The sequence below is a fragment of the Anarrhichthys ocellatus genome, unplaced genomic scaffold (genome assembly GCF_004355925.1).
Source record: "Anarrhichthys ocellatus isolate YVR2014 unplaced genomic scaffold, GSC_Weel_1.0 scaffold23, whole genome shotgun sequence".
Classification (NCBI taxonomy): domain Eukaryota; kingdom Metazoa; phylum Chordata; class Actinopteri; order Perciformes; family Anarhichadidae; genus Anarrhichthys; species Anarrhichthys ocellatus.
The window spans coordinates 3,901,725-3,927,337 of NW_022280053.1; the positions used below are offsets into that span (position 1 = coordinate 3,901,725).

General features: G+C 41.2%; 1 protein-coding gene across 4 annotated transcripts in view; it reads left to right on the plus strand.

The window, feature by feature from the left end:
- Positions 1 to 1,910: 1,910 nt before the first annotated feature.
- Positions 1,911 to 25,613, plus strand: part of rgs3a (regulator of G protein signaling 3a) — an 87,692-nt gene continuing 63,989 nt past the window's right edge. The window contains exons 1-8 of one of the 4 annotated variants that reach the window (XM_031860434.1): positions 1,911 to 3,079; positions 13,297 to 13,378; positions 14,253 to 14,358; positions 14,586 to 15,018; positions 16,884 to 16,923; positions 17,719 to 18,050; positions 19,239 to 19,316; positions 22,702 to 22,813. In XM_031860434.1, the coding sequence (XP_031716294.1) occupies positions 2,960 to 3,079; positions 13,297 to 13,378; positions 14,253 to 14,358; positions 14,586 to 15,018; positions 16,884 to 16,923; positions 17,719 to 18,050; positions 19,239 to 19,316; positions 22,702 to 22,813 (1,303 nt within the window). In that variant the 5' untranslated portion in view covers positions 1,911 to 2,959. Of the gene's footprint in view, positions 3,080 to 9,057; positions 9,984 to 13,296; positions 13,379 to 14,252; positions 14,359 to 14,585; positions 15,019 to 16,883; positions 16,924 to 17,718; positions 18,051 to 18,084; positions 18,994 to 19,238; positions 19,317 to 22,701; positions 22,814 to 25,613 lie in introns of those variants that run through there. The other 3 variants (XM_031860435.1, XM_031860433.1, XM_031860436.1) reach the window with 3 other exon arrangements.

Consider the following 25,613-nt stretch of genomic DNA (forward strand, 5'->3'; position numbering starts at 1 on the left):
AGCTCTCAGATACAAAAACAGCTCTCAGATACAAAAACAGCTCTCAGCTTTTCAGCCTTGTGATGAGCATGAGTACAAATAATCATGTAGTGTACAGACTGAAGTGTTAGTAAGAACAAATTTCATATTTAAAGATATTTAAGAGAGACCCAAATATGCTGTCTGCACTATAATCACAAAACAGTAATAAAAACCAGAAATTCAAAAAAAATGGAACCAAAGAAGTAGAACAACAATATTACCGACTAAAATAATCCAAACTAATATTAATGAATCAGACATACGAGCCCATTTCACATCTCACAAACATCTAGACCAAAGGGAACCTTTACCTAAACAAAGTGCTGCTAGCGCCTAAACTTAACCGTAGAAAGGTTTCATCATGTTCTAGTTACTACGAGTGGATATTGTTAACATTTCATGATGACATTAGTTACTTAAAGAATGTGTTAGTTATTTCTCTCACCAGTTAGAACACTAAATTGATGATGCTTGAGGTGATCTTAAGAGGCCCAAACGGTGAAGTGGAGGCAATCTCCTGCCATCTTGGCTTTTCCAGCCTCTCCATTAAGTGTGTATTTGTTTGTGGGCGACAGGAGGAGAAAAGAAGGACTGAGTGTCAAGTGAGCGAGTGCTGCAATGAGGGACTCGGCCAGAGTCAAGGGCTTTTTTTTAACGTTCTGGCACATCTGAGACTGGCTGACTCTTTTTGATTTCTGTCCTTTACTCTTGCCTTTTGCACGTCTTCATTTTCTGCCCCTTCTTGTTGTTTTACCGTCTAGTTTCATTGTCTGTCTTTTTTTAATCTTCTCAGTTTCTTACTCCCTTCTTCAAAGTACATTCCTTTATTTCTCATTCCCTGAATTTCTCTTGTGTATACTTTTCCCACTGTCCACTATTTCCATCTCTTATTGTCCCTCTTTCTTTATGTCAGTCATGCTGGATGTTTCTCGTTGCCAGCTGCTCAGTGTCTCTCCGCTCTTAAGCCCAGAGTTACTGATGTCCTACCCACACAAAAGAGTCCTCTCCTGGGCTTGATGCCAGCCAGGTTAGCCCCTCTTTAGCTTGACCCCTGGAGGTTTCAGATCCACAAATGAATTCCCTTTTCTTTTAAAACCTATGGGCCTACCATGGCAACTACAACCATGGGATTGGTCCCTTTTACTCAGGGGTTAAACTGCTGTTTAGGGTTACAGAAGAAAGTAGCAACTGTGTCCGAAATGTTAAGAGATGCTCGATTTTCCTTTCTGCCTGTAGACTGTCTTCAGTAGACGAGATGCATGTGACCTTATCTGTGCAGAATGATGTAAGTTCAGAGTAGAGGTGTACTCGTATTGGTGATAACTGGGATATTTAAAAAACAAAATATTGTTTTCATGTTCATAATACATGACTGAAAGCATTATTTGCTGAAGAGGGAACGTTTTTTTGTGCTCACCTTAAATCTGAGCTGTGGAGTGTATCTTTAAGCTTTTAAAAAAATATATATTTTAAATTAGATTTTAAAATCTGTCTTCCAGAAATATAACAAATTACTTTTTGAAAAATATTCTGACATCGATAAGGTTTGGTTTGGGTCAAGCGCAAACACGACTTTGATCGGGTAAAAAAGAAAAATATATATATATATCTTAATTTGGGTAACAATTTTTACTTTGTTTATTTTAAGCATGACGACAAAGGTCCACCAATCTAAACAAAGGAAATGAACACCAGTCTCCCGTGGCAAAGTCCCACATTTTGTTGACGCCCCCAACCACCCTGACCTCCCTACACTGACGACCGTAACCCAACTTCCTTCTTTGGCTCCCAATGGACGAGTCATAATTACTCCGGCTGCAGGAGGACTTCGTCACTTGGATGAAAACAAACTGTATGTCGGCTTTGGGCATTAGCAAAATCACCGATGCTGTCGTTATTACCGTCAAGCTTTGCATGGTTTAGAACTTCTATTCAAAGGCATAAAATGAATTGCCAGACATCTTGAAGCTTCCATTTGAGGCAGCAGTACTGGCATAATAGATTGTGTTTTAAATATTTATTTTGACACTGTAATGCCGTGTTCAAGATATCTTCCTTTAAAACTACTTAAGTAGACATTTCAAAATATGTGTGTGTATATAATGTGATTATTGCGACTTTCTGTGAGGTTAACAGAAGGGTACTTATCCACTCGCACTCTTTGACTCACGCTGGGGCTGTTTTGGCTTGGTTGGCAGGGTTTGGAAAATGACATTTCACAGTGTGGGTTGGGAAAATCTCTCCCCTATTGTGATGAAGGTATGTGTGATGGACGAGTGTAGAAAAGAGAGGGATAAAAGGAAGGATAGAAGCACCAAGCAGAAGAAGGAGAGGCAGTGGTCAGAGGGGGGACAGTGGGGTTGCTGTTTGTGAAGTTTGAGAGACAGAGAAGAAAATGAGAAGGAAAGATTTATATATTAAGTCAACTATGTAAACAGAAAGAAATGTAGAAAGAAAGAGAGAGAGAGAGAGGGAGAGAGGGAGATCTGCATTGTGGCCCAAAGCTGAATGCTGCCTTTATGAGCAATAGTTAAAAGGACACTGAGGCGTGAGTCCCTGTAACCATAGCAACTTCCCAGGAGCCCTGTGTGACGGACGGATAATAGAGTAAGAGAGGAGTTCCTTTTCTCTTCTTCACCCCTCCCTCCTTCCCTCCCTCTCACTTGTTCTCACTTCCACTACTCTCTCGGGCAGTTTTGTCGGATCCTCACATCTTACGAGGATTTTCCTCCACTCGGCTTTTTTTTTTTTGTGTGTGTGTTGCCTTTTATGTGCGCTCTGAAGTTTGAATTCCAGCCCAGCGAAGGCTGCTCCAGACAAATGTTGCCCTAATTGCTTGTTGTTATCTTTCTGAGTCACTTTTTATGGACTCTCAGAACTATTTGAGGACTCTATTTGTGTGCATCCAGGAGACTGTTTTGCGTTGGCACAGAGAGAAATGTGCACCAAAGGCACTGTCTCAGCCCGTGATTCCTTTGTCTACATTTCAGAGGCTGTGCTGTCAAACCATGGTGCTGCCCCCGAGACCAATCGCCCCGAGAATATGCAATGCTTAACAGTAAGTATAACTCAAACCTTGCTTTTACTTTCTGTGTGTGCGTGTACAGCTTAAAATGCTTGTAAAATTGTCTTTCTCTGCTACAGAAATAGTTTGAAAGTTTAATGGAGTATGTGGATGTGTGTACAGACAGTAAATATCTATTTAAAGTTCAGTCGCTATCGCTGTGCGTCATTCTTTTATTGGAGGTCTTTATTCAGGTGCATAACTTATTTATTTCTTTGCTTGTTGGTCATTGGCGTATGCCCATATGTGTTTGTATTTAATGCGTTTGCATGTGCGTGCACAATGAATGGATAGGCCTGTGTCTGATATACTAAGTACTTGACCCGTGACATTGCACCATGTCCAACAAACTCATCATGCATAAACATGCCTTCAGTACGATATTTACTGCATGAGTTCCATGTTACACATTCCCAGCAACCATAGCAACTAATTGAATCATGCGATTGAGCTTTTGAGCAGTGAACGCAGCAAGATGCCAGTTCTTGAAAGACAATATTTGATCAAAGAGCTCACTTGCATGCGAGTCACATGTGGAGCAGAATGATGGTTTGTCATGAGAGATGGGGGAAAAGTCAAGTCAATTTTCATAACTTACGCATTGATGAGTGTGTGGTAGCCATGAATCCATTAAAAATAAACGAGGACGACCACTTAAACTGTCGCAGAGACACAGGAGCATGACTGATGATACCTTTATCCATTTCAGTGATTAGTTAAATCAGTATTTGATTTTTTGTTTTGATTTTCCAGTCAAAACTATTTATTTTAACAGCAGGCTGCATCCTACAATACATGCACCGTGGCTTGTTAAACACGGTTAGTATAGCAAAGTTCCATCATGGAACAGTGCAATTGTTAACATAGTTTTGCAGGCAAGATAGCTATTTATCATGTCAAAACTGCTGTTACACTGTGGAGTTGAGTAAAGTGTGCAAGTTATACTTTGGCTGCTGGATTACAATTACGATTTCCTTTGATTAATGTATGCAGACCTGAAGAACTCAAGGTTTAAACACTTACCATGTTTGCTTAAAAAGTGTCACCACCACAAAGTTGTTGGCGTCATTCAGAGAAACAAAAATACAGATATTCACATGTTACTGCTGGGGGAGGAGTGCCTCTGTCTTTCTTCCTTGAGATATTTGACCCTTCAGAGATAGGATTATATAGATAGGTCAATGCTGCATCTTTTTGCATGCTTTAGTTCACAAATTCAATTTTACAGGTTATGATGCATGTGTGACAGTGGCTGTATTTAGATAGGGGCAAAGCTTTGTTGAACATGAGGCATATAGAAACTTCCCTTCATGGGTATATTTCTGAGGTGCATCACTTGTCTGTAACGCCAGGTACTTGTTATATAGATGATACTTAAGTGGAGGGGCTGCAGTGTATGCAGCAGTATGTGAAAAGAAGACTACACGACCACTTGAAAGCAAGGGTTATTAAATAGCTTTCGATCCAGCACACGCTTGGCTTATTTTCCTACAGCCTATTGTCAGAAGACAGCACAGCATTTCAGCAGAAGCAGTAGCCTAATAAAACATAGTGGAAGACCATAAGCACAAAGAGAGTGGAAACCACAACCACACAAGGCACGCCGTCTGCTACAAGAGAAATGCCACCAGTCTGCTCCAAATACACTCGTGACAAACAAGAAAGAATTACAGTTCATGCTCGGGAGAGTGTGAGATTTTTGTCAGTGTTAAACCAAGACCAGATATTTCCCTGTAGCCTGAACCAAGAGCTTCATGGAGAATAGAGAATTTATAGAAAGTTGGGAGTTTTAGTTAAATTTTATATGTTGGTACAGCAAAGAGGGAAAGTAATTGGCAATTTTGGTTCGTTTTTAACCACCAAATTGGACATGGCTGGAAAACACTATAATTTCTTGTGAGGCGTTTTTATAATTTCATTTAAAAAGGGTCATTATGAAGAATCCTGGAATCCTCAAGGAGTTGAACTCTGTTAAAAACAGTGGTCATATGGAGTATAATAAGCTTGACTGGACAAGATTAGAGGAGCTCACTTTCCTTTCACCTTTTACACACTCTTCCTCTCTCTACTGTACACATAATGCAGGTCGTACACACACACACACACACACACACACACACACACACACACACAAACACACACACACATTGATATGAGAACAACAATCCTGCATCCAGTATGTCAAGAGTATGAGCAGCTTTTGAAGTCATGTGGGAGGTGAAGAGGGCAGTAATGATGTGGCGCAGCATTGAGATGGAAAAGTTTGACATCCGTATTTGTGAATGCTCCTTTCCTCTCTCCTTCCTCTCCCCTCCCTCCCTCCCCTCTCGTTCTTGTTCTCTCTCTTCCTCTTTATCTCTGGGTGAATCAGAGTAACAGATGATTGTGTGGTTTGTGTGGGTCAGTCTCGGGGGAGAGTTGAGGGGGTGGGGGACTAAATTAGGGGAGAACGGAAAACCTTTTAGACTTTCTCTTCTTTTCTGTACTCGTTTTCTGTTGCCTTGGCCTTGCTCCCTGCCAGACCGCTGTGTATTTCCTCCTTCACTGTTGTGGCCTCCTCCTCCTCCTCTCTTTCCCCCCTCTGTCACCCCATGGCCATCACCTTCAATACACAAAGAGCTCTGTGCTATCATTAACTGCCCACTCTTTACCTATTCAAATATTTTTCCGTGTTTGATTATTTGATGATCGATGTGAATCATTTCAAAGATTTGCACGGGGCTCATTGAAGGTTTTGGACACTACAGATGTTGGTGAAGATAATACTTCATATCCACAAAGGAATGTCCCTCAGCAAACCACAAGGCTATTTCGAAAACATTTTTCCTATCCACTGTCTACACTTTTACAGCCCTCCCCAGTGTAATTGTCATTATGTATTTCGATAAAAATACAATCTATTGTACGTCTTTTCAATATATCACAAAATTATCGAGAGTTCCCGTGGTTTGCTTTTAAAGTAATGTAGGCAGGAATTGTTGGCATTTGGGATAAATGCCAGTCACAGTCAAAGGAGGGATTTTTTTGACGTGAAATGACTTACTGCTGCTTTCAGTCAGTGTGATATTTCGAGAAACGTTCACATTCTCTTTAATAAAGTGCAATGCCTCTTTGACAGAGTGAAAGGACTTCCTTCTTAGAAAATACTATGTGTTATCTTGACTTATATGTTTTGGCAGTATTCAGTATGTTGGCTTGTTAGAAAGCACGATGACAAGTTTGTACATGTGTGTATGAGAAAATGACAGTTTTCTCGCTTTATAACATTGATCTCCTGAATCAGAAATTAAAGACTTTACATGCAGCACAACAATCTCCCTCGTTGCCATGTAAGAATTTACCAACTATGTTAACAGGCTAAAAAAAACCAACCGCTCATGTCACTCGCAGGGAGCAGAGAGTTCATGAATATTAACAATAGTTACACCCCAGACAGTGCAACCCTGCGTCACTTTGCTTGTCAGATAGCATTAGCTCCAAAATCGTCTCTGTGAAAATTGGTCTGACACTTCCGTCTGAAGGAAAGATGGCAAGGAAAGGTGAGATGAAAAGAGGACATAGAGGTTTGATTTTCTCAAATGGTTAGATTTATTGCCAGAATGCAATAAAACTCATATGTTCTCTGCTACATGCAGAGTGTAAGGCTTATCCAGGCCCCCAGCTGCTCTGCATCGTCTTTTCATTTAAAATACAGGTGCAGCCCAAACCGCACACAGTGGATGGGATGCACATAGCTGCAGTTGTACACAGTTTACCACACTGTAAGAACTGTTGTGGCTCAGGTGGGTGAGTGAGTCTTCCATTAACCTTAGGGCGGTTTGATGCCTCCCACTTCCTGTCCACATGTCATGTCTTTCAGCAAGACCCTCAACACCAAATTGCTCCAGATGAGCAAGCAAGTGTCTTGCATTGCAGGACCGCTGCCATTGATGTGTCGGTGTGTGTATGAATGGGTGAGTTAGAGGCTTAATAGATACCTTTTTCCTACTCGGGGTGAATATTGCTAGCAACATGTTTGTGTGGACGGTAAAGGTTGGTTGATCCACTCCATGGTTCAGGCTGAAATATGTCAAGATAAATTCTAATGATTTGGATTCGAGCACCATCATGAGGTTGAAATTACAACATGCCAAGTATTACAAATACCTGCAAAACTAAGGACATTCCCATCAGCCTCAGCTGTGCTGTGTGTTAAATGCTAATTAGCAAATGTCAGCATGCTAGCATGTTAAAATTAGTATGAACATACTTAATACATCTGCCATATTTTAGCAGGTGTTAGCATCTGTGTGCGTTAATGTCCAACTGGTCCACTGATTATATTTCTACTCCTTTGTTAGTCTGATAGGTTTGTCATTGACCTGTGAAGCACTTTGAAGTGCACTAAATTGTGCATTTCAGAATTGAATTGATTTGACTCATAGATTTATAAAGTGCTAAGCTTAATTTGATTTTGTAGAGGCCTGGCGAAGCAGTCTAAGGTTGGAGACGTGGGGCTGCTCTGGTAGGTGTGTAGTCATCTTATATTACGCACATTATCACCTTCAAATTGTAAATGTAATATGAATCCGTATGCTGAGCTCCCACTTTTTGGATTTTAAGTACAAACTGAGCACTGACCCTGAACTTGTGTATTCACTGGTTTGGAAGACGCCTTCTTCTTTGATAGCTGTCTATTCAGGTCATAGAGAGAGAGAGACACAGAGAGAGAGAAGAGAGAGAGAGAGAGAGAGAGAGAGAGAGAGAGAGATCCCACACTACTAAACACCAGACTGGCCTCGTCTGGCTCTGAGACAAGCTTCTTTCACTCCTCTCCCTAAGACATGCTTTCTTCTCTCCCCTTCTCCTCTCCCTCTAATCCGTCCTTCTGCCTATTTAGAGGTGAACAGCGCAGCATGAAAGCGAGAGAAAGTGTTTTTTGTGTGCTTGATGGGTAACCCTCGCCCTTTTGAAAAGGCAAACAGGGAAAAGCTGCCATTACTACTGGCATGAAGGGATCTTAAGACAACGGCCTTTTCTGCCACTTTATTAGCATTGTAGAGACTAGTGCAGCATCGCTCCTCTTTCACCCCTTTCTTTCTCCGTCACTTCTCTGTAGATGCCTCATTCCATGAGCCAGACATCCAAACGCTAAAAAGGAAAAGAGGCAAGTCGGGAATTAATGGGGTTGCTAGGGGTTAGACTGGCTACTCTTTTAGCCGTAGGCTAACAGGCTTTTTTTCTCACTTTTGCTGAGGTGTTTGTTGTTATTTTATTTGCAGATTACCACCTCTTTCCCAGGCTTACTGATATTGAAAACAAAAATAAAAGTAATGTTTGGATTAGTGGACAAGTAGGGGAGATTGTCAGAGGTTGCAGACCTGTGAGTTTCCGTTCTGTGTGGTTGGGGGGTGAGGGGGAGCAGCTGAGAGGAAATATGGAAGCTGAAAACATAACAAACAAGCATAATGTCTGGACGGAGATGGGGGAGTGTGAGAGCGAAGGTGGAAAGATTCTGGTGAGGTGTGAAGTCTTAATTGAGGTATGTGTGCGTGTTTGTGAGTTAAGTACGGGCCCAAACAATGCTGCTGTCATTCTCTTTTGTTGGGAAAGGTGGTCATTAGAAATTGTTAGACCCAGAAGTTGTAAGCAATCAGAAACATTTCCGTTTACAGTGCAAATATGGTCTATAGTTCAAGTCCTTTTTTTTACTTTACAGACCCCGACCTGCCTAACCACTCCCATAAAACTCCTGCCTTTTGTCCCTGTCTCACTTGTGCCACCTACATTAGTCACTGTAGTGTATATTTGCAAAAGACTAAGAGAGCTCTAGCACCTCTCACAGTTTCATAGTGTGGACTCAGGAAGCAAACTGGCCTTATCGGGGGCAGACACACAAAGCTGTCCTGGCTGTGGGGTGGCGAGGTATGCGTAAGTGCATGAGCATGCGTGTGTATGTGTGAGGAGGGGGGTGGGGGGGGGGGAGGAACTTCCTCCCATTCTTCTGCTGCTGAAGAGTTCCCATGAGCGCCCCTGCCAGGAGCTACAGTGTGGCCTGAGCAGGCCGAGCCAGAGCCAGTTTCGCCTACTTGACGCCGCCACACACTCTCACACAGCTGATCTCAGGGGCTACCGCAACGGCTGCCGTTCACGCCACAGAGCAAGAGGCTGGACGGTGTGTTAGGGGGTAGCCGAGAGAGAAGGAAGAGGAGAGAAGGGCGCGAAGAAAAGTTGAAGGACAGAAGAAGAAGAAGGATTGGACTGAAGTTTTAAAATTGCCCAGAGGAAGAAGGAAGAAGAAGTTGCGGATGAAATGACAGACTCATAAAAACTTGCCTCCAGGAATGTGCGTTGATGACTGGAGTCATTACTAAGGAACCTTGAATGGATAACAGTGCAGCTGGAGGTCAGTCGCAGAGTGACGCCAATTTTGCAGAAAGGACCGTTACCAAGAAAATTGAATCTAGGCTCGTTTGCGGGAAGGGGCCAGTTTGGCTGACAAAAGTCTCCAAGGACAACGCTTTGTTAAACTTGACAGATTCCTGTCTGAGACACGATATTATTATCTAGACTCACAACTCAACTGGACTGTCACCTGGAAAACCCCTACATTCTGAACACGGCGAGACTGAAGCCACCCCGGCCACTCTTTGGGCAGCCTGTCACTGTTGAGATGATTCACAACACACTTAAGTCCACCCAGCCGCCGGAGCGCAGCCCCAGGAGCACACACTCAGCCGCACAGAGGAAGCTGTGGAGGTACTCGGGCTGCAGAAGGGCCGGCCAGGTGGAAAGCCACCGTCACAGTGTGTGTGTGCTGGCTGCGGACCTGAACACCGGAGAAGGTGGAAGAGAAGGAGGCGTGATGCACACCATCCACGGGCTGTGCCACCTCTGCATCGGGTGTAGGCTGCCTCAGGTGTGTGTGTGTGTGTTACAGAGAGTGAGGCGAGCTGCCTCTGGTGTATATTGTCAAGAGAGACTGGGGGAATGAAGCAAAGTTCGACAGTTGCAATCTCTAATCAGCGCTTTTAAAAGCTAATTAGCAAAAGATGAATTCAATTCCATAATTAATAAAGCCGCAACTCTGTAGTCAGCTGTTAAACTGCGAAAAAATAATGAGGTGATATATTTTTCACATGATTAAATCCTGATATTTTGCAATTACTGTAATAAAAACACAACAAGCAGCACTTTTAATTGCATGTGCAAAACACCCGGAAACGAATAATTGTCTGTAAAGGATGTGTGATTCTTGAGAGGGGAGAACGAGGTCTGTCTCCTCTGCATTATTCATTGTTCACGAAGTGAGAGAAGAATAGCAGGAGTGGATGAGAGGAGAAACATATGTGCTATGATATGAACTGATGCCACTCTCCTTACATAAGCCACTTTGTGCACATCTGGATTCCTCCTTAGAACAATCAGGAAATTAAATTTGATTAAAAACAGAATATAAAAAAACTATTTTCACACATGTGTATATTTTGAAGATACAACAATGGACTTGAATGACAAAAATGCAGCGTGACACCTGAGTCATATTTGTGTGGGCGATGTACTGACCCAGCCTTTCAACATAATCACCCAGATAACTTCACCTAACCAAATTTTTCCGTCATGTGTGTGGGTGGTAGATTTAATTTAGTTTATTTAGACGTCTCTGTAGTTAAATGTTACCTCTGCTGCACTGTGGGAAAGCAGACACAGCATGCCATCTCATTATCGGGTCAACAGAAGCTGGCAGGAGTTCTGCTCCCAGCTTCATGCAGTCATGTCTGAAAGGATGCTGGAGCACTGGGGCACCAATGTAAAAATCTGTCTCACATGCATGAACACATACTGTTCAATCATGGGCGACAGGGTTTTTTCTCCTTTGAGTACATCTAAATTCATTACAAGTAACTTAAAATCTTACCTTTTAGTCTAGTCAGTCCTCCCACAGCCCCTTTGATTGAATTATTAAGTCATCAATAAGCCCTTTTCATACAACTTAAATATTTAATGCGCACAGGGAACTTTTCCGTTTAATTTATCGTCATTAATTTTCAGTAATACCTCTTGTGATTGATGCACTGAAAAAGAAATACTCGCTTTGAAGAACATTCTTGCTGATTTCTTGTATTATTCCAAGGCCAGTCTCTCTTTTCTCTTCCAGTTTGAAAATAATCCCCCTGCTTTCATTCAGAAGTGGAAAAGAGGCATGAGACTGCGTCTCCCAGGCAGACCGTATAGGAGTCCAAGTGGTTGGACTCAACTATGCTTCCAAATTTAATTAACGCTGTAAAGGCTCCGGAGTTCGGATGAATTGGTCCAAATTAGACATCTCTGAGAGTTCCCTTACAAGGACACAATGTCTGAAACAGCTTTTGATGAAGACACACAGACGTAGATAGATAAACCGATAAAGGCGTGAATAATCCATGTCTCTCTCGCTTCTGTTAAATCTGAGTCAGTCTTTGCTTTTCAATGTTTTCTCCCACAGATTAGATTTCAAGCTCATCTTTCAAAATGTTCTGTGACTGTTTGTTGTTTGTCTTCCGTAATTCCAGTGAAATGATTTTTTTTCCATTCCATCTGGTCTTTTATTTGTCTTTGTCATCTGCTCTGTCTCAAGTCCCACTGCCCTCTTTTACCAATGTGTAAATATCTTTCATCTGTTTTATCCCTATTTATCATCTTTTCATCCGTCTTCACCTACACTCAGTTTCTCAGTTTCTGTATATTTCATTCTTTCCATATTTCTGTCACACAGCTTGGCTCAAGGGGGATTAGGTTATTTCTGTCCATCTATAAAAAAAAAAAAAAATACGCACAGCGCAGGGCATCAATCTTAGCATATATAACACGCTTGATCAAGTTTCAGACACGTCAAGGAGGGTACATGCGATCTAAAACAGATGACAGTCCTAGTTGCTTTGATACAACGGGTAACAAAGTCAACTGTGTGCTTTGGAGATGGGCTGAAACAGAGAGAGATTCGAGGAACTGAAGGGTAGGGAAATATGGTAGAGCAATTGTGGCCCCAAACGGTGTGACACAGGGCGCATAAAATCATTGGACTATAAGAAACCGCAATCGTACCCGACATTTTAGGGTCATCACAAGCTTCAGGCCCCTGAATAATCACCATATTTCTGCAAGTCGCTGCATCTTGCTTACGGGTAGACTGTAATTTAGCAGCATGTATTTGTTCCTTTGCCTGAGAAATGAAGAGAAAATTGTCGTTGGAGGTTGGTGTGTGTGTGTGTGTGTGTGTGTGTGTGTGTGTGTGTGTGTGTGTGTGTGTGTGTGTGTGTTTTGGGCCCATGGTTGTCAGCAGATGAGCTGGAAAGTGAGATGTTTTGGATGGAACTTTATTGACTTTGGCTCAGGCTTTCGGTCAAAGGTACTGCACTGAATGTTTGTCGATGCAGGGTCAAAGAGAAAGGGAGACAATGGGAGCCATCAGTATTGTCTCTGTCTGTGCGTGAGGACTTGGTGAATTTGAGCATATATATATATATATATATATATATATATATATATGGGTTACAACATTTGGACAGAGATAATGTTTTTACAAAGGCTTTACGATCCTTACTTTGTAAAGCTGTTTACTTATATAAAGAAATAACGTGACAATGGAATATAAACAACCTCATGACTAATCACTTCGTAAAATAAATTCCTAATCGTGGTGGGAGTAAAAATAATGTTTTAAACAGTTTAGATCTACTATTTTCAGTTAGTATCAGTTGCACTAAGAGAAGCAGATGCAGAACTAATCTCTGCACACACATAATAACATGTCCATGACAAAACAATGTTCTCGGTGCTTGTGAGATGTGTGTTTTTTGACTTTGTGTTTATTTTCACAGCATAATTTGTGTTTTTTTTGTGCACCAACTATACACTATTATAAAGTATAGGTATAAATTAATGGACGATGTGCTTTCGGTAGATTCAGTATTACCCAACTGCTGGACAAAGAACATATTTCCGCCGTCTCTTGGAGTTGTTTTTCCCACTAAGGCAGCTAATTGGGTTCACCGGGAACCTGCTGTCAAGACAGTTTTAATAGGAAGTAGAAGCAATCTACTTAATCGTCCTGTAGGAAGGAAGTTGAGTATTTTGCCAGCGTGCTACTTTTGGTTTCTCAGGTAGTGGGGGAGAGACACAGAGGTCCTAGCTTCCTATCACAAAATGAATGTGTGTGCGTGTGTGTGTGTGTGCGTGTGTGTGTTCTGCAGGTGACCATCCTTCGGGGAAAGGATGGATATGGCTTCACCATCTGCTCGGATTCCCCTGTGAGGGTGCAGGGTGTTGATCCAGGTACGTTTTTGCATGCATGTGTCTGTGTGAATGAAACTCAACTTTCCAGTGAGAGGTTGTTGTTTAAAATGTGAGGTCCTTCCTGTTCTGCTGTGTCTTTGGACTGAAACTGCTTAAAGGCGGGACAATCTTTCTTTCTGTTTTACTCGGCTTTTCTCATTGCAACTTGGAAGCATTCAAAGTTACTTTACCAAAGTGGATTGAATTTTAATTCTGTGATGTTTTTTTATTTTAACCCCCAGGACTGCCAACAGTAGATTTATAGTTTAAATAATAGTTCTGATATGAACTTTGTTTAAGACTGCACACTGTTTTACGACTTATGGTGTCAAAGCCGGTGGCTGGACTGCTTTTTAAATCAGAAATTATTGATTCCCCCTGTATTCTCAATTAAATGCACTAGACTATGTAAGCAATATGGTAATGGCTTATATTACTGTAAAGGTTGCTTTCGCTTCACATCGATTGACCTGAATTTGGCATCTCATGAACATTTCATATCACCTTTGGCCGATTCATTTCTACATTTCACTGGCCGCAGCTTTAAGAGTCACATTAGCATCGGCTCAGTCAGCAGGACTTAATAGGGAGCCTGTCTGTCAAATGGAGTCAAGCCCCCGTGTAAGCAGGCGTCCAAGATGTTGAATCTTGAGCTAATTACAGCTAGAGATGAAAGGGAATGCCAACTAAAATTCGCCTCAGAAAACAACAGAGCATCTTAATACCAGATAACTCATTTATTGTTTCATCTGTACAGTATAGCAACACTGAGGGAAGGAGCTTAATACACAAAGGAGCTATAGCCCTGGATAGTACGAATGGCATTTGAAAGTGTGTACTGATCTGAACTTTTTCTGTCTCTTCACTCTGGCAGGGGGTCCAGCAGATCAGGCAGGTCTGCAGCACCTGGACACTCTCCTGCAGCTAAATGGTCAGCCAGTGGAGCAGTGGAAATGTGTGGACTTAGCCCATGCTATCAGGTAATGAGTCCAACATGCCAGAATATTACAGGCTGATGTATTCCAACATATTGGAGAATCCTTTTCACAGGCTTATTCAGATCTCGGGACCACTGATTTAGATTTGGCATCATGATTGACCTTACAGATCAATCTGAGCTAATAACTTTACAGAAGTTATTTACAGATACAGCTGATTGACAGATTTTAACTTTCACAAAATATATATACTTTCTTTCTCATTGTAGAAACAGTGCAAATGAAATCATACTGGTGGTGTGGCGCACAGGCCCTTCAGCTAAACCTAATTTCGAGGGCCTCATCCATCGGCCCTCCTACAAGCCGTCCGCCTCAAACTATGATGCCCCCTCACCCCCCACCCGCCGGCGTGCACCAGATGTTGGAACCAGCAAAAACCCCCCAGCTGTGCCGCCTCTCCCAGCCCACCACCGTGCCACCGCCACCCACAGGCTGCTGGTCAACGGCTCCGAAGCAGGAAATAGCAGTGGCGTAGGCTCGGGGACCCTGGGGTGGGGGGCCCAGGGAGGGTCGGCCGAGGAGCTGGACGGGAATCCGCGACACCTCCACCATCCTCACACCGCCACACTGAAGGGTACCAGGGTGAAGGCATCCAACGGGGACAACTACATCATCCTGGCCCCCATCAACCCCGGAAGCCAGGTACCGCAGACTGGTGGTGGACTGCATCTTCATCATCTTCTTCGTCCTCCCCATCCTCACCACGGTCATATGGTGGCTCATCCTAGATATGTCTCCTTACCTTTCATCCCTGGTGCTGATAGATAGGACTGTATATACAGTATGTCTGGGCCATTTCGGTTTCTGCCGTCTCACTGATTTGTGCTTTGACACATGTTCCGAACACACTGCATGCATTTCATACAGGTCAGTGTAATGTAGATGTGGGGTAATAGACTGAAAAGCAAGAGCTGACAATAACATACAATATTATATGTAGATGTTAATATATTGTATGCCTGTATTATGTGAAGCTTTGGCAATATCTTTTTTTATTTCATTCTACCAACAAAGTAGGTATTAGGTTCATATTAGGAAAACAATGCATTTGTATCTGACATAATTCATCCTCCAGATATCATAAAGAATATAAATCATCTATGTGCCCTGACTTATACATCGGTATTTCATGAACAAATAGCTCTGGCATTTAGGAAAGAGAAAGTTGAACAAAACAAGCACGCGATGAAAATTCACTATTGCAATTGTGATCCGTTTCACAATGTGCAGTTTCAGTATAACATACAGTATAACATACACGTACATGCAAAGTACGACATGTATATGGCATTTTATAAAGCATGTACTTATTTTTTTCCATCCAGTGAAGTCATGTAAATGAGGTAAAAGCTTTTGATCATAAAAACCAAATAAAGCAAACTCATTAAATCAAAAAGACTGAACTGAATTCCTCGGCTAACAAAACTAGTAACAATATGATACTAACCCATTAACCATAACAAACATGTTGGACCAATAGATTCAAGATGTGTGTGAGACACTCTCCCTGCAGCAGTGCAATGTAGACTCAGCCCACTGTGTCTCCAAAACATTTCTAACCAAACTCAATGTCTTTCTCTGTCGGATTGCTAGTAAGTCTGTCTATAGCTTGGAGCTGTGTGTGTTGTGTGTGTGTGTGTGTGTGTGTGTGTGTGTGTGTGCCTCATGTAGTGTCCCATCTTCATCTGTGAATGCTTCTCTGGTTTAAGTTCAGTTATTGTAGTGTGTAAGCAATCACAAAAATACGATGACATTGATTGATAGAAGACGTAGATTCAGAGAAACCAAAGAAAAAACCAAAGTTAAAGAGTCTGGTAAGCCTCTGGAAAAAGATTAGAGGTACATGCCAACATGTTGGACAAACATTCACCCTCAAACAGCCAATACTAACATCACCAAACAAAAGAAGATGCATGGATTTGATGAGATTTTGTGGTGGCCATCACGGGCTAATGGGTCATGTTGGTAACATATCACACCGACACAAAAGTGACAGCTTGTAAATCTCACACTACAGAAATATTGATGATATGAAGCAGAACAGCAAGCTATTGGTGTTTTAAACAGTTTGTGACCTAACTGACCTACTGTATTAATCTGTCCAACATGTTGATGTGGTTGCAGCTTTCTATCTCTACTCTCTCAGTTGATTGTAACTAGTTATGACACATAGAAACCATCACTGCTTCGCTGGGTCCGGTGCAATTAAAAGGGCTCAGCTAAGTCCTAGACACTAAACTCAGTCTCATGTCTCAAAAAACCTTTATTACAATAAGGATGTACAGTATGTCTTGTGGCAACCCTTCCTGTCCAGATATCACATCATAGAAAGTTAAGATCAGAATTGTATTAGAACTATCAATATACTTCGTATCAATATAGCAATAAAACAATGACACTGTGTCATATGTCATTGTTGGCTTTATTCCATTCTAGACGTAGTTTAGATGTCAGTTTTCAATGTGCTGAAAGCCCGTTTAATATGAATGTCATTATTCTGCTTTCAGATCTTGAGGCCTGTTTACCAAGACCACCAGGGAACTTTAGGTAAGACTCGAACATGTTCGTACTCGCACAGCGGTTAGTTAAAGGCCACAGTCAACTCTGTTTTGTATTTTGGCGGCCAGCTTTTGTCTAAGTCCGCTTTGGTGACTCTTATTTTGGAGGTAGCCCAATGGTAAGCTAATGTTTTACAGGTTATTGTTATTTAAATGATATGATTACATTTACCTGGAATAGTCTCACATTAAACAGACCTTTGAAATACAACAAATTCTAAACATTTGATGCTCATAGTTTGAATCCTGTTATCCTTAATACGTTTACTGCAAACTTTTTACTGCTTTGTTAGAGCACTCAATTATCACCACTGCTCACTGGTTGATGTATTTTTGGGGGAACCTGGCCGATATAACAGCTTAAAATATCAAATATGTATCCTCTTGTCCAAATCTATGGAGCACTATAAGGCAGACACAAACTGAGCAAAGGATCCTACTTTGGTGACTGAAAACATATTTTAGCAACACTTGTAACTGTAAGCAGCTGGAGCTACTCCGAGGTGAGGGCTTTTCCACAATGAGCTAGCAGAGGACCAGCTGCAGCCACGCTTAAACTTTTAAACTAAGTTTAAAATGTTCCGGCTCCATCTTCAAACTGCCATAGAGATATTAGAGTGGTATCTATCTTCTCATCTAACTTTCTGTGAGAAAGCGAATCAGCGCCCCAAAATGTTAAACAATTTAGTATCTCTGTGAGCTTAATTAAAATGATGAATTCTGAATGTATATGTAACCTGTGTCTTTACACTCGCCTGCTTCGCGATATTCTTTTTTTCCACAGCTCCCAGGTTATATCCCACACGGCAGGCCTCTGGATCGCAGCCCCAGGGTGGTGGTGGTGCTTTTTCTGGAGGTATGAGTGGTGGTGGAGGAGGAGGAGGAGGAGGTGGGGGTCTCTCCAGCCGCACTGGCTTCCTACGGCGGTCTAACAACTCCAAGACTACAAAGACGGCATCCACCTCCACTAACGCCGGTGTACCCGACTACCAACAGCAGAATGCCAACTTTGCCAATTACCAGAACTGTACCATTGTCCGCTCACACACTCCACATGGCAACTACGGATACGTCAAAGTGGCACCCAAGATCCTTATCTTCCCCATCTTCGTTCAGGTAAGCCAGTTTTGGACAGAGCCAGGCTAGCTGTTTCCCAGGTTAACGGCTGAACACTTGAACCGCAGACATACAGTTCAAGTGTTAAGCAGTGTTAAGTGTTGAGCAGTGTTAAGTGGTATGCATCTAAGACCACTACTGTAGGACAATGCTCTAAAAGTGGTCAAACAAGGGAATCCATATATAATGATGAAAAGATGGAATCATTTTAAAAATGATGGATTTCCCCGGCACATTTGGGTGAAAAGGAAATAGACCTTTGAGGTTTGCAGTCAAATACAGTGACCTTTCTGTTTGGCAAATGCTGTAGCCTAAAGACAGGAACTCCACAAATGCTCAGTCTGTCTGTGGTTACTTTCTTATCTTTTAGATGCAGCACAAACAAATGAAGACCTGTGTTGATCAAATGAAAGGGCTAGTTTTGGTTTGTGTTTATTTTCTCTGATGATGATTATCATTCTTCACGGTCTGATGATTGGAAGTACTGATTGTATTTGTTTTAAAGGTGGAAAGCAGAAGCGAGTAAGACATGAGACATTGCAAAATAAAATGCCGATATTTCTGCATATGTACATGCGGTATACAGTTATATTTTGGGGTCTTTAAGCTTTAATCTTTGCAGAGACTGTGGTATCGCTTCCTGTTGATTCATATAGAAGCGTACACCACTGACCCTACTTCACACAGCATGCAATTGCTACACACACACACATACACATTGAATTGGCCCACCCTGGACTTGAGAGGAAGTTCCCTCCTCCTACGTTGCCACACTTGTTCATTTGAAGTGCGAGTGTCTTGTCATACTCAGATCAGACGTATCGCCTCACAGTCACTGCTCGCTTTCTGTCTTCACAGAATCAATTTCACTTGTGTTTGTCACAGTAAAAAGAAAGTTTACTGTTGAGCAGATTGTTTGGATTTGGGAGCCAAAATGGATTCGGTACTGCAACCTTGTGTTTTATTTTACTGATCAATAACAATCACTATATCATAGTCTTGATTTTTAGAAATGCCTAAAATATATTCATAATTTTGACGATGGCGCTTACGGTAATAATAGCAGTAATATGTGCTGGTGGTAATTGATACATATTTGCTTAAAGATATCAACAATTGATGAATGAGTCTCAAAATGATGTCCAAAGACTTTGTTTCCTAATCTGTAATTTGATGTTCTGTGTTCAGCCTCTTGACCTGTGCAGCCGATCTCTCATCCTATCCGAGGAGATGATACTACACGAGAGCAAGCACCAGTCTCTCAAGGTAAGGGACATCAGTGCATTAATGATGTCAACATGTGTGTTTATCTTTGTCTATGCGTGTGATGTGAGAACACGCATGGATAGTCATTGTATTACATACTAAACATTTCTATCTGGTGTTTGCTTTGCGTAGAAAGCCCCCACCCTGTGGCTCTTACTTCAGTTTACTATTCATGCAACTTCATGCAGGATATGATCGAAAACTAATTTGAGGAAAACCCAAAAGCTACAAAATGGTACGAGGCAGAATTGGATTTTGTTGATCTGAGGAAAAACAAAATGCCATTTTCTATAGAGTTCTATAATTTGATTGATACAGAAAGGTCGAGGCCTTCTTTTTCTCCTCTCCAGTCTCTTAAGATTGCAGCAGACAAACAGACCAGTGGCAAACATTCTGTTGCTTTGTCGCAACCAGTTATGTAGTTTGTTTATAGGGCCAAACTCAAAGGGATGGCCCATTGCCCCAATGTGCATCTCAAGTCAAAATGTGTGTGTGTGTTTTAGTTATATATGTATATGGAAAGGGAAAACAAGTATCGAGCAGCATCCTGAGAGGAGCAATGAGAGAGGAGATGTTACAAGACTTTGTAACTCCTCTGAATTGTCAGAACCATACGAGTTGAGGAAAATAAATAATTGATTAAAGAGGAGAGTGCCAAAGATCTGACTGAGGGAGAAATAACGTTTTATGTATGAAAAGCAACTCTCTCAGTATATATTAAAGATCCTTTCACGATATGTTAAACTCACCGTACAATGATATTTTGCACTCTCGAGGTATCTACAAGTTAGTAATCAAGACGAATGAAGAAATAGAAATTGAAAAGAAAGATGTTTATTCTGTAACAAATACTTTAATGCTATAGTAAGTAAAAAAGTGAGTAAAAAAGTAGGTTTAGTGGGCTTTTAGGGTTGAACATGCACATTTGTTCTTCAAATAAACTATTAAGCACTGTAGATGAGAACCAGGTCCATTAATGTATTCTTACTTAATTAATTACATAATAAATCTGTCTGTTAGCCACGGTCACTTAGAAAAGATGACTGCAGCTCAGTTAACATTACACACTGTCCTTGATCTGTATTTGCAATACCTTGATAAAAATAAAGGTACATTTTCCCTAAAAGAAAAACTTGTGACTCAGGTCAAGTTTTTACGTTTTGGCAGAGGAATTAATCACAACCAAATAATAGACATCACCAGATGCAACAGCCCGCAACTCTAGATGAATGACAGGTGGATACGTTTCTGAAATTTAAGTTTTGGGAGTCTGTGTTTCAAATAAGGGAATCCTGTCTGACATATTATTATGATGCTTTTCAGAAGAAACATGTCTTTTGTATTTGGAAATAGAAAAATCGGAGGGAAGAGGAATATTTTATCGAATTAAGCTCTTGCAGCAGTTCTTCAATTTGCCCTGTCGGGTAACCTTTGCTGTGCGGGGCAGTGACTGCTGCCATTAAAGGTAATCTGGCGTCTCTCTCTGGGGACAGTCATTAAACAAATATTTAACAGCCAGTGTTTGTCAGGAGGGAGTTTCTCTCCACTACTTCATACTGGCTGTTTTTAATGATCAGTCAGTGTTGTTCCAGCTTCTACTCTTTGCTCACCAGAGTTTTTTACCCGGGTAGCAAACACACAAGCTCTATTGTTTACTCAAACATTATAATATCTGAACAGAAATAATGAGCATAGCGATGCACTAATTTGATTTAATCCAAAGTGACATTTGGACAAAATGGGTATTTAGTGGATAATTATTAGGAATTTTTCACTTTGTCATTCGGTCACAACAGTTTTAAGTGGATTCATTTGCATGAATTCTTAATAAGTAAAAAAAACACGACCTGGTAGATAGCTATTGATATTAACATAGTTATCTACAGAGTGGGATTCATAACACCATGTTGTTTGTGCAACCGTTTGTTTACATTTGAACCTATGTATTGTTGTGTGTATGCATGTAAAGTACGTGTGCTTCTCCGTCTAAAAACTCTTTGCTGCTTGCCTCTCATTAGCTCTGGCCTCGTTCTTTACTCTTACTTGCATCCTCTCCCACCCACTCAAACCTATGCACACACACACAGTCACACACACTCTAACCACGTACTGGCTACATCTGAAATACCTTCTCTGCTATCTCACCCTTCAGAGGAAGCCACCAAAGCAAAAGCATTGTGTTGAAGCCGTGCCCATCTACATTAGTTACGCTGTATGCCTGTTATGTGGCATGAAAGCACAAACTTTCATGAGCTGCTTTTATTCATACATCTAGGCTCTTTGCTTTTCTCTGCTTTTTTCATCTACTTATTTGTCTTTATTCTTCATGCTTTGTTCTTACTCACTTTTCATGTATATGCTTCACTTGCATGAATGTTCTCACTTAACTACTGCAGAATCATAAAATCATGGGCTTTCATGACGTGTTTTAAAACTCTTGGTCAAATCCCCAAAGTAACGATCTGGAGTTTCTGTGTGAGGAGTTTGGGAGTGTGCATGTAATTAGGTGGAGGTTGCAGTTCTGCCTCTTCTGCAGCAGTTCCTCACATTGAGCCATCCTTATGAGCAATGAATAACAATCAATGATTATTCATGTTCTGTGAAGGGGACACTCTGGGATACATCGAAGGAGAATAGTGTCTTCATTTTGAAGGAAGTGTGGGAAGATACAGTATCACCAAGGATACAAAAGCAGACATTAAATGATCAAAATTATATTATTATATAATAGCTAGCTGTTGTAACATAATGAAGTAAGCCAAAAAAAATAGGCTGACTATGCTGTTTCACAGTAATTTTGTTTAAAAAGTCATTGAATGCCTGAAGCAAATAACATAGGAGACATGTATGATAATACCCTGTTCTGCAGACACTGGGTCATATTACAGACATGTCTGTACATCTTACACTGATGCAAGAATATGCATGTTTATTACTTTGATAGAATAGTATAAGTAAAGCAAAAATAGTACAAGCATCCAAACTAAGGGAATAAATTCAATAAAAAACATAATTTTCATTCATGTTCGGGCAGCTATTGAATAGCGGGTGAAACTAAGGTTAATGAATAAGTCAGTACACTTCATAGCACAGGATTAACACTCAATATGCTGAAAAACAAGATGTTGTTAGATGTATATATGTATATGGCCATCGTTGTGTAAGTGTGAACTGCATTTCCTGTGCAAGGACATGTGGTGTGGGGAAAAGCTTTGGTATGGGTGAGACCTGTTAAGTGTTAGGTAGTGCATGTGTATCTCACTGGATTGCAGATGTGTGATTACTTTGCGGTGTAACATCCTGGTGAGACCATGAGGGGGCTCAAGTGTTAAATTCAATATATTTCTCTTTTTTTTCTTCCATCTATGCCCCTCATATCTTGCAGGTGACAGTGTTTGTCTACAGCGATCTGATGCTGGTGACACGAGAAGATGAGCCAGGCAGGTGTAATGTCCTTCAGAGTCCCCTGTTCCTCCGGCAGCTGAGGCTCCAGGACGGTATGTATACGCATCTCTCAACAAACTGTGGAAAATTTTCTTATTCTTGGATGTTGATTATAAATTCATGTCACCAAACTTGCATTATATACTGTATCTCCAAACAATGTTATCTGTTACCATGGTAAACCACGTTTGCCGAATATAACAGGGAAATGCAACACCCAAACACACAGTTTGACTAGAAATAAACACACAGTACTATGATTATAGTGATATTTTCAGTTGAGCTTAACCAGAGGATATTTAGGGAAAGGCCACTCCAAGTTCCTGTTACTTTGTCTTTTTATTTCACCTCTTTGTAAACAACCATCTCCTCCAGCAATATGGAGAGAATAGCTTGGCCATCAGGGCCGCAGTGAGCCGGGGCAAGTCAAATAAATAGGGCTCGCTGTAGATCTGTGTTTAGAGCGGTGGGCGGAGACAGGCTTGGGCCAGGGCCAGATGAGGAGGGGTACACTAAGACCCATATTGCTGATAATCGGTCAGGGTAATGGTGTGATCACAGCATTAGAAACGATCTGCTCCAGCTGACTGTCATATCGTGTGTCACGTCAGGTAATTCTTTGGCTGGATCAAGATATAAATTGTTTGGTGCAAGAGCGTCAGAAGCTGAGTGAAAGTAAATGGGATTTAACAGTAGGGTAGAAGTGTCAGGATAATGGGATTGATTCAGCAGAATAACAGCTGTTAAAAGGGTGTTATTGAGTAGCGATTATCTGTTCTGTCCCTCAGAATAATGACTTATGCTGACTAATGGCAGCGTAGTGTTCAGAGTCAGTGTGAGGTGTAGGGGGAGGCAACTATGGCTCTCAGATCACTAATTGGAAATTAAGGTACCTAATCCAATCAATCAATCAATCAATCAATCAATCAATCACAATATTCACTTCCCATTGCTCACTGGTGTTATTGCTTAATATTGTGCGGGAATTCTGTTTTAATTTTGCCCCCTGATTTTGATTTAAATTTTGTCTTTTGATGACAATATATATGAATTTAACTAAAATGTGTCTATTCTGTATGTATAGCGGGCAATGTGTCTTCTTTGGATGCATTTAGTTCATAAACCTGTTACTTTGTCCCTCCAAGAATCCTTAGTAGCAGCTAAAGTTACTGGCAGAGACATCTTCTGTCTCAGCGAAAGCCTTCTTTTAGATGGCAAAGCTCTCTTTTTAAATCAGGAGCATACAATGTGGGATTCCACCGATGCATGCAGATTAGATGCATCGGTGTTTAGATCATTTTTAGATCATTTTAGATAATTATATTGAACATGAATTTGTCCAACCCACTGTCTTCCACATTATTGTTTAGTTTATATTTGTGGATGACAATTTGAATGTCCTTTTGTAAAGGTTTTGGAGTATGTTTAAGTCTATACTTACATAGTTCCAATGTACACGTTTTTGTCAAAGTTCTGCATTATTATTAGTGTATATGAATTGTAAGCATATCTGCCGAGTCCGACTATTTTGCCTCATTAGAATCAACAGAAATGTGAAACACTCAATTTGTTAATTACTTGCAGATATACAACAGGAATATAAAAAAAAAATAGACAGTCAACACAGAGAAGAACATCCAATGAACACTCGGGCACAAGCGTTTCCAAATTTCAAATAAAGCCCCCTGACACAGTAGTGGCCTGAGCTGCTGTGCCCTCCCCACAGACATCGTTGGTCTCCTCTGGGCCACTTCTGACCTCCACCTTTCACCCAAACAATCGGAGAGCAGCAGGGTGGGGATTCAGTAGAGTTTCTGTGTGTGTGTGTGTGTGTGTGTGTGTGTGTTTCATGAGAGGACACACACGCATCTCCACCCTGCTGCCTGTCATTGTTATTTCGCTTCGGCAGCGTCACTCAGGAAAGAGGCGCCGGGGGATTGTGTTTGTTTCAGCAAGGGTGTGTTTGATGTGTGTGTGTGTGTGTGTGTGTGTGTGTGTATGAGTGTGCATGTAATGACACAGTACGAGTTCAATTCAGGAGCTTTCCTGTGTTCCTGTCACCCCGATACTAGACTGAGAAGCGTGGGAAACATTGAGAGTAGTATTGGACACACATAAAACCAAGATGACCATGTGACAAGCCAAACATTTGTGGTAGTAAACTGAGTAAGAAGACGTCTTCCACCAGGCCACCGTGACCTTATCAAGCCTTCTGTCAGCTGCTGCACCGTAGTCACAGGAAAGTTACAACTGTGATGCAAAATGTTCAATTTGGGGAGAGCTCAATCAATTAACTACAGTGCAAGTTGCTTTTTCCTGCTTTTTTTGACAGGAAGTGAGTCTGAGTGACGGGGGTTTACTGAAATGACTACACCTTTGACACCTCAGTGGGCCACTGCTATCAGAAAATACATTTTCAGAACCAATATGTAAATGTGTCTTTTTGACAATATAACGGTGGAGAATAGTACCATTCTTTAACTCAAACTAAAAACACAGGCTCACACAGTACGACGCTGTATGACAGCTCTCTGCTGGATAGAAAGATATCCAACAGTGACCTCTGCTGTCGATTACAGAAAGAAACACATTTTTCTGTTCAGCTGCGTACGATGACGGACGTTCATAAATAGCAGCATCAGAGCTGCCTGTGGAGGCTGCTGTCTGCTGTTTGAGTCAGAGTGAAGAGGTCGAGGCTTGAGACCATAGGGAGCGTGATAAACACATCTGAAGAGGCACGGGTCCTTCAATGTGTGCATGTGCACCACATGGTTAAAGACATATAAGATACTCTACACTTTGAATTATAATTTATGTAAATATATTTGTACAAACTAGATATTACATATATAT